The sequence below is a fragment of the Simochromis diagramma genome, unplaced genomic scaffold, assembly GCF_900408965.1.
Source record: "Simochromis diagramma unplaced genomic scaffold, fSimDia1.1 OVJJ01000531.1, whole genome shotgun sequence".
NCBI classification, from domain to species: domain Eukaryota; kingdom Metazoa; phylum Chordata; class Actinopteri; order Cichliformes; family Cichlidae; genus Simochromis; species Simochromis diagramma.
Genome location: NW_024387353.1, coordinates 670,270 through 692,969, shown reverse-complemented (window position 1 = coordinate 692,969; position 22,700 = coordinate 670,270). Strand labels below are relative to the sequence as shown.

Genomic DNA, 22,700 nt, shown 5'->3' with positions numbered 1-22,700 from the left:
GAGGAAAAACCACACTGGTCCGGCCGGGTTGAGTCAAACGATGATTTTAATGATCACACGCGTGGGAGATGGACACCGTACGCAGACAGCATCAGATCTCAAAATGGTGGAGCATTGATCAAACTCTTATAGCCTCTAGTGGCCCCCACCTTATCATCAAAGCCTAAACATTCACATGCTTTCTCTCACACAGCGCCTAAGCTACGACCTTGGCTCACTGTTTATCTGCTCCTGCTGAGATGGGGCAGAAAACTCCAGTATGTTCTGTTCTCTTCTAATCAGACAAATAAGGCAATGACTTTCTGCGAACAGTATTTCTTATAACTCAGCAGTATAATGCATCATAAAACAATATCATTCATTCACAATAAATCAGCAGTCTAATATAATGCAAATCAGTTTAACAAATGCAATAGTTATCACCTTCTTCTAATTCAGGAGAATAATGCAAACTAAAACTACATAATAATTCACAATCTTTAATTAGGGGTCTAACATGGCATAAAATAATATTATAATCCCACAATACATATACATACATATATACATATATATATATACATACATACACACACATATACATACATACACACACACACACACACACACACACACATACATATAAATATACACACACACACACACATATAAATATACATACACACATGTGTGTATGTATGTGCGTGTGTGTTTATCTGACTAAATTCAGTATGGTTCCAACAACAGTTTTTACAGTAAAATATGCTTTATATGCATGTACAATCCTTAACATACATATATTTATCTGTGGGTGTGGGGCAGAGTGGGTGTTCGCCCAGGGAACCAAGCAGGCTAGGATTGCCACTGCTGACAAAACACAGAATGTGAAAAAGAGGGGAGGTATGATAACGGAACCTAAAGACTAGAAATTACAAATATTACATCAAGCAGAAAAACAATTAAAAGAATATAAATAGAAATAAACATTAAATATTACAATATTCAATCAAATGGAATGCTAATGTCAAAAAGCACAAAACACTGGGTCAAAGACCCAGTACAATGACAGGTATAGAAGTCTGCAATCGGTAGAGCCTCTTTAAACTTAATATGTCCAAAAGAACTTTGTCAGAGTAATGTCACATTGGTCTGCCAGTTTTGTCATAGCACGACATATGTTGTGGATTTGCTGATGCCTCAGTAACATTTGTTATAAATGAAAGTTTCCACAAATTTCACAATTACCACAATTAAATACACGCTATAATTGCAGTGTGAACAATCTGATTTTTTAAAATGTTTACATAGAAGTGGCCGCATTTCAGCACTGACCAATAAAAATTAATTAACTCCAGTATGGATTAGTTGATGATTTTTTAAAGTATCCATGCGACGAAAACCCTTTCCACACTGACAACAGACATATGGTTTAATGCCAGTGTGGATGGCCTGATGTTCTTTCAAGGAACTCATGCAGCTAAAAGACTTTCCACACTGATCACAGGTGAATGGTTTAACACCAATGTGGAGGAGATGATGTTTTTTTAAGTTTCTACGCCGAGTAAAAGATTTTCCACACTGATCACAGCTGAATGGTTTAATTCCAGTGTGGATGAGCTGATGTTCTTTTAAAGTTTTAATCTGAGTAAAACCCTTTCCACACTGACCACAGACAAATGGTTTAATGCCAGTGTGGATGGCCTGATGTTCTTTCAAGGAACTCATGCAGCTAAAAGACTTTCCACACTGATCACAGGTGAATGGTTTAACCCCACTGTGGAGGAGTAAATGTTTTTTTAAAGTTGTACTCTGAGTAAAAGCTTTTCCACACTGACCACAGATAAATGGTTTAATTCCAGTGTGGATGAGTAAATGTTTTTTTAAAGTTGTTCTCTGAGTAAAAGCCTTTCCACACTGACCACAGATAAATGATTTAATGCCAGCGTGGATGAGAAGATGATCTTTTAAGCTTTTACTATAAGTAAAAGACTTTCCACACAGATCACAGGTGAATGGTTTATCTGTAGTATGGATGAGCTGATGTTCTTTTAAGCCGTTACTCTGAGAAAAAGACTTCCCACACTGATCACAGCTAAATGATTTTAATCCAGTGTGGATGAGCTGATGTTTTTTTAAGTTGCCATTTTCAGTAAAAGACTTTCCACACTGATCACAGCTAAATGGTTTTAATCCAGTGTGGATAAGTTGATGTTTTTTTAAGCTGCTATTCTGAGTGAAAGTCCTTCCACACTGATCACAGCTGAATGGTTTAATGCCAGTGTGGACAAGCTGATGTTTTTTTAAGTTGCCATTCTCAGTGAAACACTTTCCACACTGAGCACAGACAAATGGTTTATTTGCAGCATGGACGAGGTGATGTTCTTTTAAGCCATTACTCGGAGAAAAAGGCTTTCCACACTGATTGTAGCTAATTGCTTTTAATCCAGTGTGGATGACCTGATGTTTTTTTAAGCTGCCACTCTGAGTGAAAGTCTTTCCACACTGATCACAGCTGAATGGTTTTACTCCAGTGTGAGCGAGCTGATGTCTTTTTAAGTTGCCATTCTCGGTGAAAGTCTTTCCACACTGATCACAGCTGAATGGTTTTAATCCAGTGTGGATAAGCTGGTGTTTTTTTAACTTGCTATTATGTGTGAAAGCCTGTCCACACTGATCACAGCTAAATGGTTTAATGCCAGTGTGGACGAGCTGATGTCTTCTTAAGCTGCCATTGTGATTGAAACACTTTCCACACTGATCACAACTAAATGCTTTTAATCCAGTGTGGACAAGGCGATGCTTTTTTAAGCTGCTAACATAATTGAAACACTTTCCACACTGATCACAGCTGAATGGTTTAACTCTAGTGTGGATGAGCTGATGTTGTTTTAAGCTGCCTTTTTGATTGAAACACCTTCCACATTGATCACAGGTGAATGGTTTAACTCCAGTGTGGATGAGTTGATGTTGTTTTAAGCTGCCATTGTGATTGAAACACCTTCCACATTGATCACAGCTGAATGGTTTAATGCCAGTGTGGATGAGCTTATGTTGTTTTAAGCTGCTATTACGAGTAAAAGCCTTTCCACACTGATCACACATGAAGCTTCTGTCTCCACTGTCAATGCGCTGGCGTCTTCTGGCCTTCTTCATAGTGATGAAAGTCTTGTCCACAGGGATTACAACTGGTTCATCTTTACTTGCTGGCATTGGTTGGTCAAAAATTTGGAGAGGTTTCAGCACGCTTCCCCTTCTTTTGCCTATGACAAAGATGACAAAGAACTAAAACAGTGAAATGCACTAATGGAATAATAAAACCTATAAAGTGTACATATTAGAGCTGGGCGATAGGTTTTTTCATATCACAATATGTTTTTGTTTTTTTCATTTCCGGCGATAACGATATATATCACGATATAAGCCAAATGACTATATTTGTAAGATTTAAATGTGCCGTTGCTCACAAGTAAATTGTGAAATAATCAGCAGCTTGTTTTGATTTAAATATTTATTTCCCATAATAAGTTCAACAGGGTAGATGTACTTAAGGAACTTCAGACTTTTTCAGATAAATAAAGGCAAATATTGCAAACTACACAAAAGGCAGCCGCTAAAGCGTTTAAGTTTCAAAATAGGACAAACAAAACAGACTACTAAATTGTCAATTCCACTTAGAAACAAAATATTAATTCTAAAAATAAATCTTAGTTTGTTTTACAGAAGAACAGACAAAATTGACTAACTTTTGTCAATATCAAATAAACTGAGAACTAAAAGGAAATTCTCAATCTCTCCTTGTTGTATAGCTTAGCTTTTCAAACAGTTTTAACAGTTACTTTAGTTTGACAAAAGCCGAATGACGAATTAGCGCTTTCAGTCAGAGATTGAGCATACACCGGTTTATTGTATTTCCAGACTTGCTTTCGGCACAATTTACAGTGCACGCTACTCTGTTTTTTGTCAGACTTGAAATAGCCGAAATACCTTCACACTACGGAACTTCTGCGGCTCTTCCGTTCGACAATCTCTCCGACATTGGAACCATCATCTGTTTTCTCTTCGGTAACCTTTGGTCACGCTCTCGGTTGATTTTTCTCTAGTCGGCACACTAATTTCCTCCATTACCCAGGCGGCACGGCCACTGGCTGCTTCCCAAACAAATACACATGTGCAGCTTGGCACTTGTGCTGTACGTCAGCGGTCCCCAACCTTTTTTGCGCCATGGACCGGTTTATGCCCGACAATATTTTCATAGACCGGCCTTTAAGGTGTCGCGGATAAATACAACAAAATAAAACTAGTACCAGTACCGAAAAAAAGAAAATTTATTCATAACACACGTGAAAAGACCAAGGAAAACCGAGTAAACGATAAAAACGATAACAAAATAACGCTGAAAACCGATAAAAACCCTGAAAACTATACATTTCACACCTGAGCCTCAACTCTCGCGGCAGGGTACCAAACGACTCACGGACCGGTACCGGTCCGAGGCCGGGGGGTTGGGGACCGCTGCTATACGTAACAAGTCACGTGACGTGATGCTGCGGCTGTGATTGGTTCGGCTCTGCGCTACTTAATTTGGATTGGCTGTTCTTTTTTTTTTTTTTTTTTTTTTTTTTTTTTAAGAGGACAAGAGAGATGAGGCCTATCGCAATAGTTTAACTTTTCTATCGAGAAAAAGTTATTTCGCAATACATATCGTCATCGTTCTATCGCCCAGCTCTAGTACATATACATACATATATCCACACACACACACACACACACACACACACACACACACACAGTGAGAAAAGTAGTAATCAAGACAACTGACTATTTTAAAGAATCTGAATTTTTTTAAGAATCTAAAATATGAATATGTTTTGAGTTATTTAACAGTTTTTTGTCTCTTAATTCCATGAGTGTTCATTTGAAGATTGATCCTTTAAATTAGTAGCTACAATGTAAAAAGCCATTATAAAATAGAAAAATTATGAGAAGGTAGTAAAGTAAGTAGGGCTGTTCGACATAACAATATGTATCGGATGACGATATGAAAACATCTATTGTTTCATTTTACGCGATCGTTTGTTTCGTGGTGTCGCAAAATAAACTGTTTACGGCAATATTTTTTCATCGTTTTGATGGTCACTGTAGTGGCTATATTACTTTCTGCATCGTTTCATGCATCGGTTAAAACACTCGACTCCAGGTACACGGCGCCCAGCTGGAAACACTTCATGCAAGTCGAGCTGCCCGAGATTCACAGAATTTACAGAAAATGTTACATTTTTGTGATTTATATTGTTATCATGATAGATGTCTTATATCGGGATATGAGATTTTGGTCATATCGCACAGCCCTATGAGAAGGCGTGTCCAAACATTAGACCGGTGGCTTAGTCAGCCTGGCTACAGAGCTGTTCCTGTTTTCCTCATTTACTAAGATTTCATAACTTTACAGGGGGCTTTTTCTTGTCCAGGTCAAAAGGGGTTCTCCTAAATTAGTCTTCAGTGTAGGTGTACTTATAAGTTCTTCCAGGGAGTCAAATTTCTCTGGTTTGTTGCCTTCTTTTTCAGCGCAGCCAAAGTGTGCAGAGGATGTAATACTATTAACAAAATACACTATCAGAGATTATCAGAGGGAATAAAGCACAACTGTGTATCAGCTGTGAAAAATGTATCATGTGCAACACTAGAACATATTAATAGATACTTTATTATACAACATGTAGAGTGTGTAAAGGTTAAAAAAAAAATCCAGGACCAAAAACTGATCCTTGAGAAGCTTATTTTCAGGAGGGTTAAAAACGGCTAACTTCATCTATCCATTGATTTAATGTAAGCAGGTTGAGAACATTATTTTTCTTCAGCAGTGATTTGTCTCTCATTTGGGATAAACAGGCAAAATGTCACTGTGTACAGAATTAGATGTTATTGTTATTATTAAAATAACAACCAATTAATGTCTGTAGAATAATGTTGGTGATTTTTCTTTGTCACCTTCGATGAAGAACCAATGTTTCTGACTACAGGTGCTGAGATGCTCCTCCTGCAGACTCTTCGCCTGCTGCCAGTCACCTGTGAGAGCAAAAAGATTTTTATTTTTTAATCCAGTTAAAATTATTGTAGGGCACTACTGGAAACCACTGTATTGTGTAGCATTATTGTGCCTCGTAGGTTCAGCACCAACATCAGAATCAGAAAAACCTTATTAATCCCAGAGGAAAACTAAGTTGTCATAGCAGGAAATATACAACAAACAACATGCACTCACTGAGTGTAGAAACAGAGTTATGATGGATAAATACTATATAAAAAGATAAATATTGAGCTAAAGGTATCAAAATAATTAAAAAAAATAGTAGGAACAAAAAGAAAGAAGACAGGGAGCTGCTACAACAGCCTGCGCCATCTTAAAAGACACATTACTGGTCGGTGATTCTGTTATTGTGGAATCTGTTGTATTTTTAGCCACCTCATGACATCGTAATACTCAGTACAACATCTTCATATGAAGAAAAACAACTAGCAGAACACAAATGATTAAAACAAAATAAGGCCCTCAATCCCCTCTCAGAATAACCCGAAATAAAGATCCCCCAGCGGAGAAGGCCGGCTTTGTAGTTGAACTAGGACTAGTAAAGACAGCTGGCTCACTCACCTCCCAGTATGTTAATGGCTACCTTGCAGAGAGACCAAGCTTCCGAGCTACGAAACGTACATCTTTCCAATTACGCATGAGAAACAGAAACGTGATATGCCGGAGACCAGAGGGGCAGTAGTAAGGAAGCTCAGTACAGTCACACTATATTTCCCTTAGACGGATTAAAAATACAAACAAAGAAAAAAAACTAAAAGTCCCCGTGGAAGATAAAAAGTATGATGACTGTGGTTACACTGCTTCTTCTGAAGGCCTACTTTGTGCTCTGGGCGGGCACGCGCACTACGTCTTCTTCGTCTTTGTGGTTTGTCGGCGGTTGGCAACAAACGTTGGCAAACAAGGATGTGGTGCAATACCGCCACCAACTGGTTTGGAGTCTGTTCATGATTCGCTCATCAGAATAGAATAGAATAGAATAGAATAGAATAGAGTAGAATTCAGCTTTATTGTCACTTGCATCCATCCAGAAGTGCTTTAGCCATGATAACGATATATTACAAATATATATTAGCAATAATATAGATATGTAAATATATTACAGAAATGGGTCTATTATGGTATGTTATAATGTACACGGTATGAAGGTATGTTATAAATGTGAAAAACTATACAGACATATGAAATAAAAAAAAAACTATACAGAAATATGAGATATACAGCTATACAGAAATGGGAACTATGCAAGTTATAAACAGTTGTAGAATTAAAATTATCGTATTGTACAGAATGATTATTTACACAGAATTATACAGTATTTCAGTTAAGATAAGTGAGATATGTGGATAATTTCTACAGAGGCTATATAAAATGCTAGTGGTTGTGAATGGTGGTTCAGTCCATGTTATTATTGTGTGTATGAGGGTAAGTTGTCCATTGTGTGTGTGTAGGTGGTTGTGGCTGTTTGTATGTCCAGTCCATGGCTTTGTCCCAATTCAGGGTATGCACGCTTGAAGTACGCACACTACGCGTACTACGTACAGTGCGTACTATAAGTACGAGCAGTGCGGAAGTGAGAGGCTTGTGAAATGGGACGGTCTAGCCTTCGTCGCCCTCTTCAGGTTGCCTAGCAACCATGATACTAACTGCGAGAAACGTTACATACAGCATTGTTTGACAGAAATGAAGGAGAAAAAATGTTTTGTTGGTCATTCATTTTTGTCATGACATCACTTTGATTAGCTGAGTATCTGAGGCTGAGACCACGGGACTGTAAAACATGATTGTTGGGCTTCATTTCTGTACTGAACAGTCATTTCAAGAGTAGTTAGTAATAACAATTAGCTAATGCTGTTCATGAGACTAAAATCATCTCACTGCGGTAATGTAAATATAATATGGCCAATATATTGCTGTTCTCTCTTTGGCTCTCGGTGAAGGCAGTTGCACTTTTCTCCTCTCCTCCTTCCCCTTATCTTCCCTGCTTAGCCTCTTGTGTCCTTGTCCTGTCTCGTGTGTATTACTTTCCCTGGAACAGTCTCTCACAGTCGTTCTCTAAAACCTAAAAGAGAATTATGGATTTGATCAACTAGACCAGTTGATCAAATCTCTGAATGCTATTGACACCCTTTTCTCAACGAGAAGTCCTGGCTCGGGAGAGCCCAAGTGCCCTAGAGGGACTTTCCCTGCCGGATACACGATGGATGGGTAGCAGAAATGGAGGATCGTGTGCCTGGCGGGACTGTCGATCGAGGACGCTGAAGATATCTACCTATTCGGAACCATGATAACAGGGTTCTTGCTGATCGGAGCTGGCTTGGCCCTGGCTTATTGGAGAATTAAGACAGCGTCTTAATTTGCTGTAAATCTGTGGCTGCGATTAATCACTTTACTGGAAACTTTATTAACTAGTAACTTCATCAGTCATGACAGAAGCTAATATTTCTGTGCTAACATCATTTAAACAGCAACAGCTTTACTACAATATAAGCTAATGTTTACACCGTAACTTTAAGCTAGCACCATAAAGACGGTAAAACACGTAATAATATCTACAAATGCATCTTAAAGCTGTTATATTAGCACTCGGCATATTACTAACATAACTACATTAACATTATTGATGTGGCTGACTTTTAATAGTCATTCTATAAATGCTGTCCATTTAAATGGCCTTACCTGTAAACACTGCTGTATACACCGGATTCCAGCCAGAGTGGATTCTGGAGTCTTCCCACGCTGCTGTTAGTGATCCTCCATCTGAATGGATGATAACAACCTTCTGAACAATCTAGCAGGAGATGGCCCATATCTATGGGACTGATTTGTGCTAATAACGCCCATTGTAATGGACTGATAACCGCCGAAGCAGGTGAATAAAGTCACCCAGTCGCTAGCTGTGCCATTACCCAGCATACACCACTCCCTCCATAAATGCAATAAACGATACAAAAGTAATAGCCTATAATTAATTTATCTGTTGTATCTGCTGTTTTTCAGGTAGTTGCTTACATTATATAATTTATTGTGTTCAGTATACGTCACTACAATGTGATTTCGGAAATATATAAATATACGGACAACAGGCTCTTCCACGGCAATCTCTTGTCGTCAATAAGCAACGTTTAGGGAGCTCTATAGTATTCAATGAGAGGACCCTGCACGTCAATTCTCGATGCAAGGGGGGTACCCTGCGCGTCGATAAGTGAAGCAGAGGTAGCCTGACCATGCGTCACACATTTGACAAGTTGGGAGTGAGAACGTGTTGCCGAAACACCCGATGAATCCAAGGTCCACTACTGACGATGTGTCCCATACAATAATCTAGATCAGATCTCTAATCCCCTCCCCCCCCAAAAAAATAAAAAATAAAAAAAAATGTCAGACTAGCTTGGGTAAATGACCAAAAGTTGAGGCACACAACGATGTGTGCTGCTGGTAAAGTCTCTGGGCTGCCTTTCCTCATAGAAGCCATCCCTCACAATTCTCACCATTTAAAGTAATGCATTATTCGGGACTACAACATCTAGTCCTTTTACTGAATCATGCTATCTCAAAGTTGAAAGGTTGTAAAATAAATGTACAGAAGCTGAAACTTTTAACATTCAACCACAATCGACCAGAATAACTTCATGGAAAATTCCCTCTTAAATGGGACCAGCAAACAGTGAAATATTGGGCATTAACTTGCCATAAGATATCTCCTGACTGGCTGAAGTTAACTATTAACCCTTAGTCAATAAAATTGAAGAAGATATAAGAAGATGGAATTCAATTTCCTTTCTCAGTTTGAGCCACAGAATTGACTGTGTGGAAATGAACATACTTCTGCGGTATCTGTATTTGTTCCAGGCAACCCAGTGGAAATCAGCCAGAAAGAATTTTCAGTAATTGACAAAATCATTTCCAAATTTATTTGGCAAGGCAGGAGAGCTAGGATTAAATATAAAACATTACCACTTCCTACAGAAGAGGGAGGTAGAGCCTTACCAAACCTTAGCCTTCCTATGCAGCTCAAATCAAGCCTCTTGTTTATTTCTGAGAATCAAAATTCCACGCTAGATGGAAGGACAACAAGCTCTCAATAATTAAAGACCTACCAATACAAGCAATCTTGGCCCACACAAATTTGGACATGCACCTTAAAAGGATTCAAAGTCCATGGATCAAAGCTCAGTGGAAAATATGGGATAAAGTAAAAGGAGAATACAAGTTATAATAATAAATAATAAAATTCAGATACTTTAATGGTAGCAGCATCACAGCAGATGGCCGCCCCTCCCTGAGCCTGGTTCTGCCGGAGGTTTCTTCCTGTTAAAAGGGAGTTTTTGTCATGGTCTGCGGTGGGTGGCTGGAATTTCCATAAGGCTCCTGAACTGACCTGGGATCCGCCCCTGGGCAGGGCCAACTCCAGCTCCCGCACACCTGGAGCCTATTGCAGGCAATCAAGCCAGAGGGATTTAAACCACACGTTGATGTTCATTCACTGCCAGTTCGTCATCAACACATGTTGGTAACAGGCCGTATACGTTAAGTTCTTGCTGTGATTCATCCTGTTAACACGACTCTCTTGTGCTACAGTTGCTGTATCCACCTTGGCTCACACTCCACCTCTGGACTCAGGATACCTAGTAATCATTCTGGAAATCTCTCTGTGCCTCACCTGCCTGCCCTCCTGCCATCACACTCCATCTGAAGCCCCGGATCTCAGGCCAGCTTTTCCACGCCACTCAGCCTCCCCTGGATCTTCATCACCCCCCTCTCAACACTCCAGGTCCCTAACTGCAAGTAAGAATTGCTGCTCTTACAACTGGCCACTGCAGAGCTGCCTTCACTACCTACCTAACTCCTATATCCTCTTCCTTCAGTGTGACTGTTCCCCACTCAGCTCCGTTCCGCATCTCAGGCCTCATTCCCTCGCCATAGCCACGTTCCCCAGGCCACGCCGCACCAAGACTCCACGTCTCGTTGTTTTTTTGTCTTTGCCACGTTTTTCTCTTGCACTTAAACCTAATAAATTGTTGCATCATCTGCTGTCTCCGCTCTGGGTTTCTGCACCTGAGTCCTGTTCAGTACCGGCCACCCGGCCACGTGACAGTACGAACTGGCCAAAAAATGGACTCAGCAGACCCAGTACGTGCAGCAGTCTCCAAGCAGGGAGCCATTTTAGGGGCTCATGAGCAAGCGTTGCAGGCTCTCGACACCCGGTGTCAAGCCATAGGCGAGACTCAGGCTAAGATCTTAGCTTCCCTGCAGGAAATTCAGTCAGCTCTTTCCTCTCCTCCATGCCTGTCCTCTGCGTCTCCTGCACCCGTGGCAGAACCTCCCCAGTCTTCCCCAGCTCCAACCCCTTCAGGCTCCGTTTTTCGCGATGCTGCATTCCCAGAACCCGAGCCATACTCAGGGGAGCAGGGTCACTGTACGGCCTTTCTACTAAAATGTTCTCTCGCGTTCACGCATTCTCCCCGTTCATTTGCTAGCGAATCAGCTCGGGTAGCATATCTGGTGACTAAGCTTCAGGGCAAGGCACTGTTATGGGCTGAGGCTTACCTGTCGGCTCATCCGCTCCCAACCTGCTTGTATGATGATTTTCTGTGTGAGTTTAAAAGGACCTTTACTCATCCAGTATCGGAGGGTAGTTCTGATGAAAGGTTGCTTGGGTTACAACAGGGGAGCCGGAGTGTCGCAGAGTTCATTATCGACTTCCGTACCGCAGCCGCCGAGGCCAATTGGCCCGATCATGCCCTTCGGGGAGTGTTCCGTCGCGCCTTAAACGATGAGCTCAAAGACCAGCTCGCTTCCTGCGATGAGCCCAAGTCTTTTGAAGACCTGGTCTCCCTTTCCCTTAGGATAGATAATCGTCTGAGGGAAAGGGAGGCCGAAAAGAACCAGAAACATCGTAAACCCGCGCCTCGCACGTTTTCACTTCCTCCGCCATCACGTCCGGTGTCCACATCCGCTCCTGTTTCCGTAGAAACGGACGCCACTCCGGAGCCTATGCAAATCGGCCGCTCTCGTCTCACACCAGAGGAGCAAGAACGACGGCTTCGGTCGGGTGCATGTTTTTACTGTGGCTCAGTGGAGCATAGGTTAGCACAGTGTTCGGTTTGGCCAAAAGGCTCCGCCCGCCGGTAATTTCGGGGATACAGGTGGGCGGATCCTCTTTCAGTTCCAAACCCCGGTTAATCCTACCAGTCACCCTGTGTCTAAATCAGGTTTCTCACCCCCTCCATGCTCTCGTTGATTCTGGAGCAGAGCAAAATTTAATAGATCTAGCTCTCGCTAGACGCCTTCACTTGCCACTCAAGACTCTCGATCCTCCCATCCCTGTTACCGCATTAAACAATCAAATATTTTCTCAGATAACCCATCAGGCTGGCCCCGTAACCCTCGTCACCTCTGGAAACCACCATGAAGCCATTACCTTGTTCACTTTCTCTTCTCCTGATTCACCACTCATCCTAGGCTACCCCTAGCTAAAGAAACACAACCCTCATATAGACTGGTCTGGAAGTAAAATCGCTAGTTGGAGCCTTTTTTGTCTAGCCCACTGCCTCAAGTCTGCTCTACCGCCGGGTACCCCTGACACTAACACCTCGGACACTGATCCGGTTGACCTCACACTCGTCCCACCTGAGTACCATGACTTCCAGGAAGTTTTCAGTAAAGACAAAGCGTCGTCTTTGCCACCTCACAGACCTTATGACTGCGCTATCGACCTTCTACCTGGTGCTCCGCTTCCCTCTAGCCGGCTGTTCAACATCTCCAGACCAGAAAGAGAGTCCATGGAAAAGTACATCCACGAGTCACTAGCTGCAGGTATCATCCGCCCATCCTCCTCTCCAGTGGGCGCCGGCTTCTTTTTTTGTGGAAAAGAAGGATAAATCACTCCGTCCATGCATTGACTACAGAGGGTTAAACGACATCACCATTAAAAACAAATATCCTTTACCCCTTATCAGCTCTGCCTTTGAACCCCTCCATGAAGCCACCATATTCACCAAACTGGATCTCCGCAATGCCTACCATCTCGTCCGCATCAGGGAGGGGGACGAATGGAAAACGGCTTTTAATACGCCTCTAGGTCACTTTGAATATTTGGTCATGCCGTTTGGGTTAACCAATGCCCCCGCTGTCTTTCAGAACCTGGTCAACGACGTGCTCCGTGATTTCCTGAACCAGTTTGTCTTTGTTTATCTTGATGACATACTCATTTTCTCCAAGACTCCCCAGGAACACCATGTCCACGTCCGAGCAGTCCTCCAACGCCTCCTGGAAAACCGACTTTACGTCAAAGCCGAGAAATGTGAGTTTCATGCACAATCCGTCACTTTTCTTGGCTATATACTCGCAGGAGGGCAGGTGAAGACTGATCCAGCCAAGATCCGCACGATCCTGGAGTGGCCCACGCCCACGTCACGCAAGCTCCTACAACGTTTCCTCGGCTTTGCCAATTTCTACCGGAGGTTTATTCGCAACTACAGCCAGGTAGCCACTCCTCTCACTGCACTCACATCCACCAAAAGACAGTTCATCTGGACACCTGAAGCTGAGGCAGCATTCAGTAGGCTCAAGCGACTATTTACCTCAGCTCCTGTATTGTGTCACCCAGATCACTCCAAGCCATTCGTTCTGGAGGTAGACGCGTCCGACGTCGGCGTCGGAGCGGTCCTTTCACAGCATTCAGGTCCCAAGGCCAAGTTACACCCATGCGCCTTTTTTTCACGTCGACTCTCGTCAGCTGAACGCAACTATGATGTAGGAGACAGAGAGTTGCTGGCTATTAAGTTAGCCCTGGAAGAGTGGCGTCACCTATTGGAAGGGGCTGAACACCCATTCACCATCTTCACAGATCATAAAAACCTTACTTACCTCAAGACGGCTAAGCGTCTAAATGCCCGCCAGGCCCGTTGGTCTCTGTTCTTTGATCGCTTCAAGTTTGCCATCTCTTTCCGTCCAGGTTCCAAGAACACCAAGGCCGATGCCCTGTCTCGTCTTTACGACCCAGACGCTGAACCCACCGAACCAGTTCCTGTGCTTCCTGCCGCATAGCGTTTTTATCCTGGGATATAGAGGAATCCATCCAGCGAGCATTACAGGATGAACCAGACCCTGGCACAGGTCCTCCGGGCCGCCGCTTCATTCCCGCAGCAACCCGTTCGGCTGTAATTAGGTGGGCTCATGCCTCCCGGTTTTCCTGCCATCCTGGAATTGGCCGCACTATCGCACTACTACGTCGTCACTTCTGGTGGGCAACTCTGGAACATGATGTGCGGGAATACGTCTCTGCCTGTGACGTGTGCGCCAGGAACAAGACCCGAAATCAGCGACCCTCCGGTCTTCTACAACCTCTAGCCGTACCTTCTCGTCCTTGGTCCCACATTTCCCTGGACTTTGTCACTGGACTGCCTAGGTCTGCAGGTAAAACAGTAATACTCTCTGTGATCGACAGGTTTTCTAAAGCGGCTCACTTCGTTGCCCTGGAGAAACTACCCACTGCCACGGAAACTGCAAGACTGATGGTTGACCACGTCTTCAAACTCCACGGGATTCCTGCTGAGGTCACTTCTGACAGGGGACCTCAATTTACATCCCAGGTTTGGAAATCTTTTTGCTCTGCCCTAGGTGCTCAAGCCAACCTCAGTTCTGGTTACCACCCTCAAACCAATGGGCAGACTGAGAGGCTCAACCAAGAACTAGAGTCCATGCTCCGCTGCATGGTTTCCCATAACCCGGCTACTTGGTCTGCACATCTCCCATGGGTAGAGTATGCGCACAATTCTCATGTTTCCGCATCCACTGGTCTCTCTCCATTTGAAGTGTCCCTGGGCTATCAGCCCCCCCTCTTCCCTGAGGAAGAGGCTGATTTGGCTGTGCCTTCCGTCCAGCACCATCTCCAGCGCTGCCGCCGTGTCTGGACTCGGACCCGGGAGGCACTGAAGAAAGCTGCTGCCCGCCACTGCCGCTATGCAGATCGTCTACGATCACCAGCTCCTCGGTACACTCCAGGGCAGAAGGTGTGGCTGTCGGCTAAGGATGTTCCCCTTAGGGTTTCCTCCCGCAAGCTGGCTCCTCGGTTTATTGGGCCGTATGTCGTCCACTCGGTCATCTCGCCCTCTGCTGTGAAACTCGAGCTTCCTCCCTGTCTTCGGATTCACCCGGTTTTTCATGTTTCCCAAGTCAGACCTGTGCTGTCCAGTGTGCTGTGCCCGCCTTCCGACCCCCCTCCGCCCGCCCGGCTCATCGATGGTCATCCGGCCTATACGGTTCGGAGGATCGTTGACGTCCGCCGCCGTGGTAGGGGTCGCCAGTTTTTGGTGGACTGGGAGGGGTATGGGCCTGAGGAACGTGCCTGGGTTCCTCACTCGTTTATCCTTGACCCTGCTCTCATCTCTAGATTTTTCAGGTCGCGTCGCAGGCTGGGGACCGGTCGGCCGCCGGGAGGCGTCCCTTGAGGGGGGGGTACTGTCATGGTCTGCGGTGGGTGGCTGGAATTTCCATAAGGCTCCTGAACTGACCTGGGATCCGCCCCTGGGCAGGGCCAACTCCAGCTCCCGCACACCTGGAGCCTATTGCAGGCAATCAAGCCAGAGGGATTTAAACCACACGTTGATGTTCATTCACTGCCAGTTCGTCATCAACACATGTTGGTAACAGGCCGTATACGTTAAGTTCTTGCTGTGATTCATCCTGTTAACACGACTCTCTTGTGCTACAGTTGCTGTATCCACCTTGGCTCACACTCCACCTCTGGACTCAGGATACCTAGTAATCATTCTGGAAATCTCTCTGTGCCTCACCTGCCTGCCCTCCTGCCATCACACTCCATCTGAAGCCCCGGATCTCAGGCCAGCTTTTCCACGCCACTCAGCCTCCCCTGGATCTTCATCACCCCCCTCTCAACACTCCAGGTCCCTAACTGCAAGTAAGAATTGCTGCTCTTACAACTGGCCACTGCAGAGCTGCCTTCACTACCTACCTAACTCCTATATCCTCTTCCTTCAGTGTGACTGTTCCCCACTCAGCTCCGTTCCGCATCTCAGGCCTCATTCCCTCGCCATAGCCACGTTCCCCTAGGCCACGCCGCACCAAGACTCCACGTCTCGTTGTTTTTTTGTCTTTGCCACGTTTTTCTCTTGCACTTAAACCTAATAAATTGTTGCATCATCTGCTGTCTCCGCTCTGGGTTTCTGCACCTGAGTCCTGTTCAGTACCGGCCACCCGGCCACGTGACAGTTTTGTCTTCCCAATGGCGCCAAAGTGCTTGCTTATAGGGGGTCATATGATTGTTGGGTTTTTCTCTGTATCTATTATTGTACGATCTACTGTACAATATAAAGCGCCTTGAGGCAACTTTTGTCGCCTCAAGGCGACAACAGTTCAAAACTTTGAACATTTGAAGATGGACTACCAGCCTAATAATGTAAACTATTTTAGATACATCAAACTGAGGAACTACTTCTCACCAAAACCGACCTAGATGATGCAATCGAATAATTTTTCTGAGGGCTGATGAAAACACCCTAGTTAAAGGTGTGATTGGTAAATTTCACAAGGGGTGATTGACCAGGAAGCCTCACTCTACATGCTATGTTAAAGAAAGATGGGAAATGGAAGGAAACATTTCTATATGATCTTCTTATGGCCTCTGACAGTGGACTCATCTCTGTGCTTGTCCTGCTAGACCTTAGTGCAGCGTTCGATACTGTTGACCATAATATCCTATTAGAGCGATTAGAACATGCTGTAGGTATTACAGGTACTGCACTGCAGTGGTTTGTATCATATCTATCTAATAGACTCCAATTTGTGCATGTAAATGGAGAGTCCTCTTCACACACTGAGGTTAATTATGGAGTTCCACAGGGTTCAGTGCTAGGACCAATTCTGTTTACATTATACATGCTTCCCTTAGGCAGTATCATTAGAAGACATAGCATACATTTTCACTGCTATGCAGATGACACCCAGCTCTATCTGTCCATGAAGCCAGATGACACACACCAATTAGTTAAACTGCAGGAATGTCTTAAAGACATAAAGACCTGGATGGCCGCTAACTTTCTGCTTCTTAATTTGGATAAAACTGAGGTTATTTTACTCGGCCCTGAAAATCTTAGAAATATGGTATCTAACCAGATTCTTACTCTGGATGGCATTACCTTGGCCTCCAGTAACGCGGTGAGGAACCTTGGAGTCATTTTTGACCAGGACATGTCCTTCAACGCACATATTAAACAAATATGTAAGACTGCGTTCTTCCATTTGCGCAACATCTCTAAAATTAGAAATATCCTGTCTCAGAGTGACGCTGAAAAACTAGTTCATGCATTTATTACTTCCAGGCTGGACTACTGTAATTCATTATTATCAGGATGTCCAAAAAACTCGCTGAAAAGCCTTCAACTAATCCAAAATGCTGCAGCAAGAGTCCTGACAGGGACTAGAAAGAGAGAGCATATGTCTCCTGTTTTGGCTTCCCTTCATTGGCTTCCTGTTAAATCCAGAATTGAATTCAAAATCCTGCTCCTCACATACAAGGTCTTAAATAATCAGGCCCCATCTTATCTTAATGACCTTGTAGTACCATATCACCCTATTAGAGCGCTTCGCTCTCGCTCTGCAGGCCTACTTGTTGTTCCTAGAGTATTTAAAAGTAGAATGGGAGGGAGAGCCTTCAGTTTTCAGGCCCCTCTTCTGTGGAACCAGCTTCCAGTTTGGATTCGGGAGACAGACACTATCTCTACTTTTAAGATTAGGCTTAAAACTTTCCTTTTTGCTAAAGCATATAGTTAGGGCTGGACCAGGTGACCCTGAATCCTCCCTTAGTTATGCTGCAATAGATGTAGGCTGCCGGGGGATTCCCATGATGCATTGAGTTTTTCCTTTCCAGTCACCTTTCTCACTCACTATGTATTAACAGACCTCTCTGCATTGAATCATATCTGTTATTAACCTCTGTCTCTCTTCCACAGCATGTCTTTATCCTGTCTTCCTTCTCTCACCCCAACCGGTCTCAGCAGATGGCCGCCCCTCCCTGAGCCTGGTTCTGCCGGAGGTTTCTTCCTGTTAAAAGGGAGTTTTTCCTTCCCACTGTCGCCAAAGTGCTTGCTCATAGGGGGTCATATGATTGTTGGGTTTTTCTCTGTATCTATGAAGCGCCTTGAGGCGACTTTTGTTGTGATTTGGCGCTATATAAATAAAATTGAATTGAATTGAATATATCGAAGGATGAATGGCTGGATGCATGTAAATCTTCATGGAAATATACAAATTCAAATGTATGGCAGGACTTCAGTTGGAAATGTCTGATGCATTTTTTCACAACGCCAAAGTAGATGGCACATCTGGACAAAGGTGCACTCAGCTGTTGGAGGATGTGTGGCGCACAGGAGGTGGGGCAATGGCACATATTTTGGGACTGCCTGAAGATGAAACCCTTTTGGCTTGAGTTCCACAAAACTCAAATCAGCATATTTAAGGTAAATAAAATGCCTTTACAATTTTCTACCATATTCTTAGTTAATCTTGATCATTTGCAGGGCATAGTAAATAAATATCTTTTTACAATTCTGGTAACCACAGTCAAAAAGGCTGTCACAAGATGTTGGCTCCTTCATGTGCCCCCCAACTCTATCATAGTGGAAAGACGTTGTGAATGAGATTTATGTAATGGAACCTATTACATTCTCAATACATCTTAAAAAGAGAATTTCTCCTGTTTAGAAACCTAGAGTCCAACGCCTTATCCCCTTTTGAGCCCTGTGATGGATGTTTTCCTTTCTTTCTACACTTGTTCTTTGTTCCCAAAATGTGAAAGGTAAAAGTGGTTTATATTGGGACAAAATGTTATTGACACACTATGTTGTACTCCACTTCTTGAAAATAAAGAATTTTCACAAAAAAAGAAAAAGAAAATGTTTTTCTACAAAAATGGTGAAAAAATGCAATTAACTACAGAAGAGAGACAGATTAGAGTATTAGAGCTGTGCAGAGTGGCGCAGTCGTGTGTCAGGAGGGTGAACAATAGTGGGCTGAGAACAGCCCAAAGGAGCTCCTGTGCTCAGCCTGATGGTGCTGGAGATGTTGTCGCCGATTCAAACGGACTGAGGCCTCTCTGACAGGACATGTACAGTGGGGCAAAAAAGTATTTAGTCAGCCACCGATTGTGCAAGTTCCCCCACTTAAAATGATGACAGAGGTCAGTAATTTGCACCAGAGGTACACTTCAACTGTGAGAGACAGAATGTGAAAAAAAAAATCCATGAATCCACATGGTAGGATTTGTAAAGAATTTATTCGTAAATCAGGGTGGAAAATAAGTATTTGGTCAATAACAAAAATACAACTCAATACTTTGTAACATAACCTTTGTTGGCAATAACAGAGGTCAAACGTTTACTATAGGTCTTTACCAGGTTTGCACACACAGTAGCTGGTATTTTGGCCCATTCCTCCATGCAGATCTTCTCGAGAGCAGTGATGTTTTGGGGCTGTCGCCGAGCAACACGGACTTTCAACTCCCGCCACAGATTTTCTATGGGGTTGAGGTCTGGAGACTGGCTAGGCCACTCCAGGACTTTCAAATGCTTCTTACGGAGCCACTCCTTTGTTGCCCGGGCGGTGTGTTTTGGATCATTGTCATGTTGGAAGACCCAGCCTCGTTTCATCTTCAAAGTTCTCACTGATGGAAGGAGGTTTTGGCTCAAAATCTCACGATACATGGCCCCATTCATTCTGTCCTTAACACGGATCAGTCGTCCTGTCCCCTTGGCAGAAAAACAGCCCCATAGAATGATGTTTCCACCCCCATGCTTCACAGTAGGTATGGTGTTCTTGGGATGCAACTCAGTATTCTTCTTCCTCCAAACACGACGAGTTGAGTTTATACCAAAAAGTTCTACTTTGGTTTCATCTGACCACATGACATTCTCCCAATCCTCTGCTGTATCATCCATGTGCTCTCTGGCAAACTTCAGACGGGCCTGGACATGCACTGGCTTCAGCAGCGGAACACGTCTGGCACTGCGGGATTTGATTCCCTGCCGTTGTAGTGTGTTACTGATGGTGACCTTTGTTACTTTGGTCCCAGCTCTCTGCAGGTCATTCACCAGGTCCCCCCGTGTGGTTCTGGGATCTTTGCTCACCGTTCTCATGATCATTTTGACCCCACGGGATGAGATCTTGCATGGAGCCCCAGATCGAGGGAGATTATCAGTGGTCTTGTATGTCTTCCATTTTCTGATGATTGCTCCCACAGTTGATTTTTTCACACCAAGCTGCTTGCCTATTGTAGATTCACTCTTCCCAGTCTGGTGCAGGTCTACAATACTTTTCCTGGTGTCCTTCGAAAGCTCTTTGGTCTTGGCCATGGCGGAGTTTGGAGTCTGACTGTTTGAGGCTGTGGACAGGTGTCTTTTATACAGATGATGAGTTCAAACAGGTGCCATTCATACAGGTAACGAGTGGGGGACAGTAAAGCTTCTTACAGAAGACGTTACAGGTCTGTGAGAGCCAGAGATTTTCCTTGTTTGAGGTGACCAAATACTTATTTTCCACCCTAATTTACGAATAAATTCTTTACAAATCCTACCATGTGAATTCATGGATTTTTTTTTCACATTCTGTCTCTCACAGTTGAAGTGTACCTCTGGTGCAAATTACTGACCTCTGTCATCATTTTAAGTGGGGGAACTTGCACAATCGGTGGCTGACTAAATACTTTTTTGCCCCACTGTAGTATCCAGTTGCAGAGACAGGTGCTCAGTCCCAACTTGCTGAGTTTGTCAAACAGTTTTTGAGGATAATGGTGTTGAATGCTGAGCTAAAGTCTATGATCAGTATTCTTACGTCTGTCTTGTCCAGGTGGAAGAGGGAGAGGTGAAGAGCAGTGGAAATAGCATCCTCAGTCGACCTGTTCGGCCGGTATGCAAACTGCAGCGGATCCAGTGAGCAGGGGAGGTTGCTCTTCACATGTGCCATGAGAAGTCTCATGAAGCACTTCATGATGATGGGGCTCAAGGCAATGGGACGATAGTCATTTAGGCAGGATACTGAGGATTTCTTTGGCACCGCGATGATGGTGGTGGACTTGAAGTACACGGGGACGATCATTTGGCTCAGTGAAGAGTTGAAGATGTCTGTGAAGACATCAGCCAGCTGATCAGCGCAGTTTCTCAGCACACGACCTGGGATGTTGTCTGGTCCAACAGCTTTCCGTCGGTTGACCTTTTTAAAAGTTCTCATCAGGTCGGCTGCAGGCAGAGAGATGGTCTGGTCTGTGGTGGGGGGCGTGGCTTTCTTCACTCACGTGTTGTTCAGCGCATCAAACCGTGTGTAGAACCTAATCAGCTCCTCAGGGAGTGTGGTATCTCCGTCACAGCTGCTTGGTGCGGGCTTGTACTGTGTGACGGCCTAAATGGCCTGCCATAAACTGTGTGAGTCCTTTATATCGTGTAAGTGGCTTTGGATCTTCTGGGCATGGATCTTTTGTACGCCACTGAATAGGTGAAAGGATGGCTTCACAGTGTGTAGAATCAACTGTCAAACATGGAGGAGGAAGTGTGATACTATGGAGCTGTTTTGCTGGATACATGGTCAGTGATTCGTAAAGAGTGAGAGGCACCCTGAACCACAAAGGCTACTACAGCATTCTGCAGTGCCATGCAATACCCTCTGGTAATTGCCAAATTGTTCTGCTGGAGGCTCCAGGCAAACAAACTGAGACGTTAAACACAAGGAACAAACGGAAAAAAAAAAAAAAAACAGCTAAGAGAGAGAAACCCTGTAAACAGTTATAGAGTTAAGCAACCAATGTAGTTATAATGTACTCACTCTGGATCCCCTCTCAGAATAACCCGACCTAATGATCCACCAGCTGAGAAGGAGACACGTGGGCTTTGTAGTTGGAGTAGGACTAGTAGAGACAGTGGGCTATCTGACCTCCCAGCATGTTACTGGCTACCTTGCAAAGAGAACAAGCTGTGTGAGCTATGAGAGCGTATATCTTTCCAATCACGCATCAGAAACAGAAACACGGTCTGCCGGAGACCATAGGAGAAGCAGAAAGGAAGCTCAGCACAGCCACACGATCTTTGCCGTAGCCGGCTTGAAAATAAAACCTAAAGTTCCCCTTGGAAGACAACACGTATGATGACTGTGGTTATACTCTTTATTCCTTAAGCCAACTTCCTGCTCTTTACACACACCGGGAGCTACTCCTTCTTCTTCTTCTTGTTTGATGGTGGTTGGCGACCAAGGTTTCTGGAGCATTACCGCCACCAACTGGAACAGAAAAATAAAACATGTTCTATTGTCTCTTATTGAAAACAAAAGTGTCATTTCCATCTACCATGTTTCCCCAATTTAAAGAATGTATTGTTAAACCTTTCAGATGTTTATTTCATCCTTTCTTTTTTTGAATGTTATGAAGCCACCGGTCAGTTCTTTCTTCTTCGTACTGTTTCTGCTATCTCCCACTGACCTTTTTTTAGTTACTGATTTCATTTCTTTGCTCTTCCACTTACTCAAAACTAGACACTGCATGCCATTCAAAACGATTTAACATGTATCAATAATCAATTAAAAATGTACTGTCAACTGTCAATAGAGTTATTAGATGGAGAGGTAGGCCTCT

At 43.8% G+C, this 22,700-nt stretch overlaps 1 protein-coding gene across 3 annotated transcripts; it reads right to left on the bottom strand.

The window, feature by feature from the left end:
• Positions 1 to 1,273: 1,273 nt before the first annotated feature.
• On the bottom strand, positions 1,274 to 22,225 carry LOC120718562 (gastrula zinc finger protein XlCGF26.1-like). 3 transcript variants are annotated; one of them, XM_040007098.1, is made up of 4 exons: positions 6,629 to 6,994; positions 5,968 to 6,045; positions 1,828 to 3,239; positions 1,274 to 1,575 (listed from the first exon to the last, which is right to left on the bottom strand). In XM_040007098.1, the coding sequence occupies exons 3-4, from the start codon at positions 3,187 to 3,189 to the stop codon at positions 1,321 to 1,323; spliced, it is 1,617 nt and encodes a 538-aa protein (XP_039863032.1). In that variant the 5' UTR covers positions 3,190 to 3,239; positions 5,968 to 6,045; positions 6,629 to 6,994; the 3' UTR covers positions 1,274 to 1,320. The 3 variants fall into 3 exon arrangements, with proteins under 3 accessions (XP_039863032.1, XP_039863031.1, XP_039863030.1); XM_040007097.1 differs by lacking the exon at positions 6,629 to 6,994 and adding an exon at positions 21,899 to 22,225 and having other exon boundaries at positions 1,274 to 3,239; XM_040007096.1 differs by having other exon boundaries at positions 1,274 to 3,239.
• Positions 22,226 to 22,700: the final 475 nt, after the last annotated feature.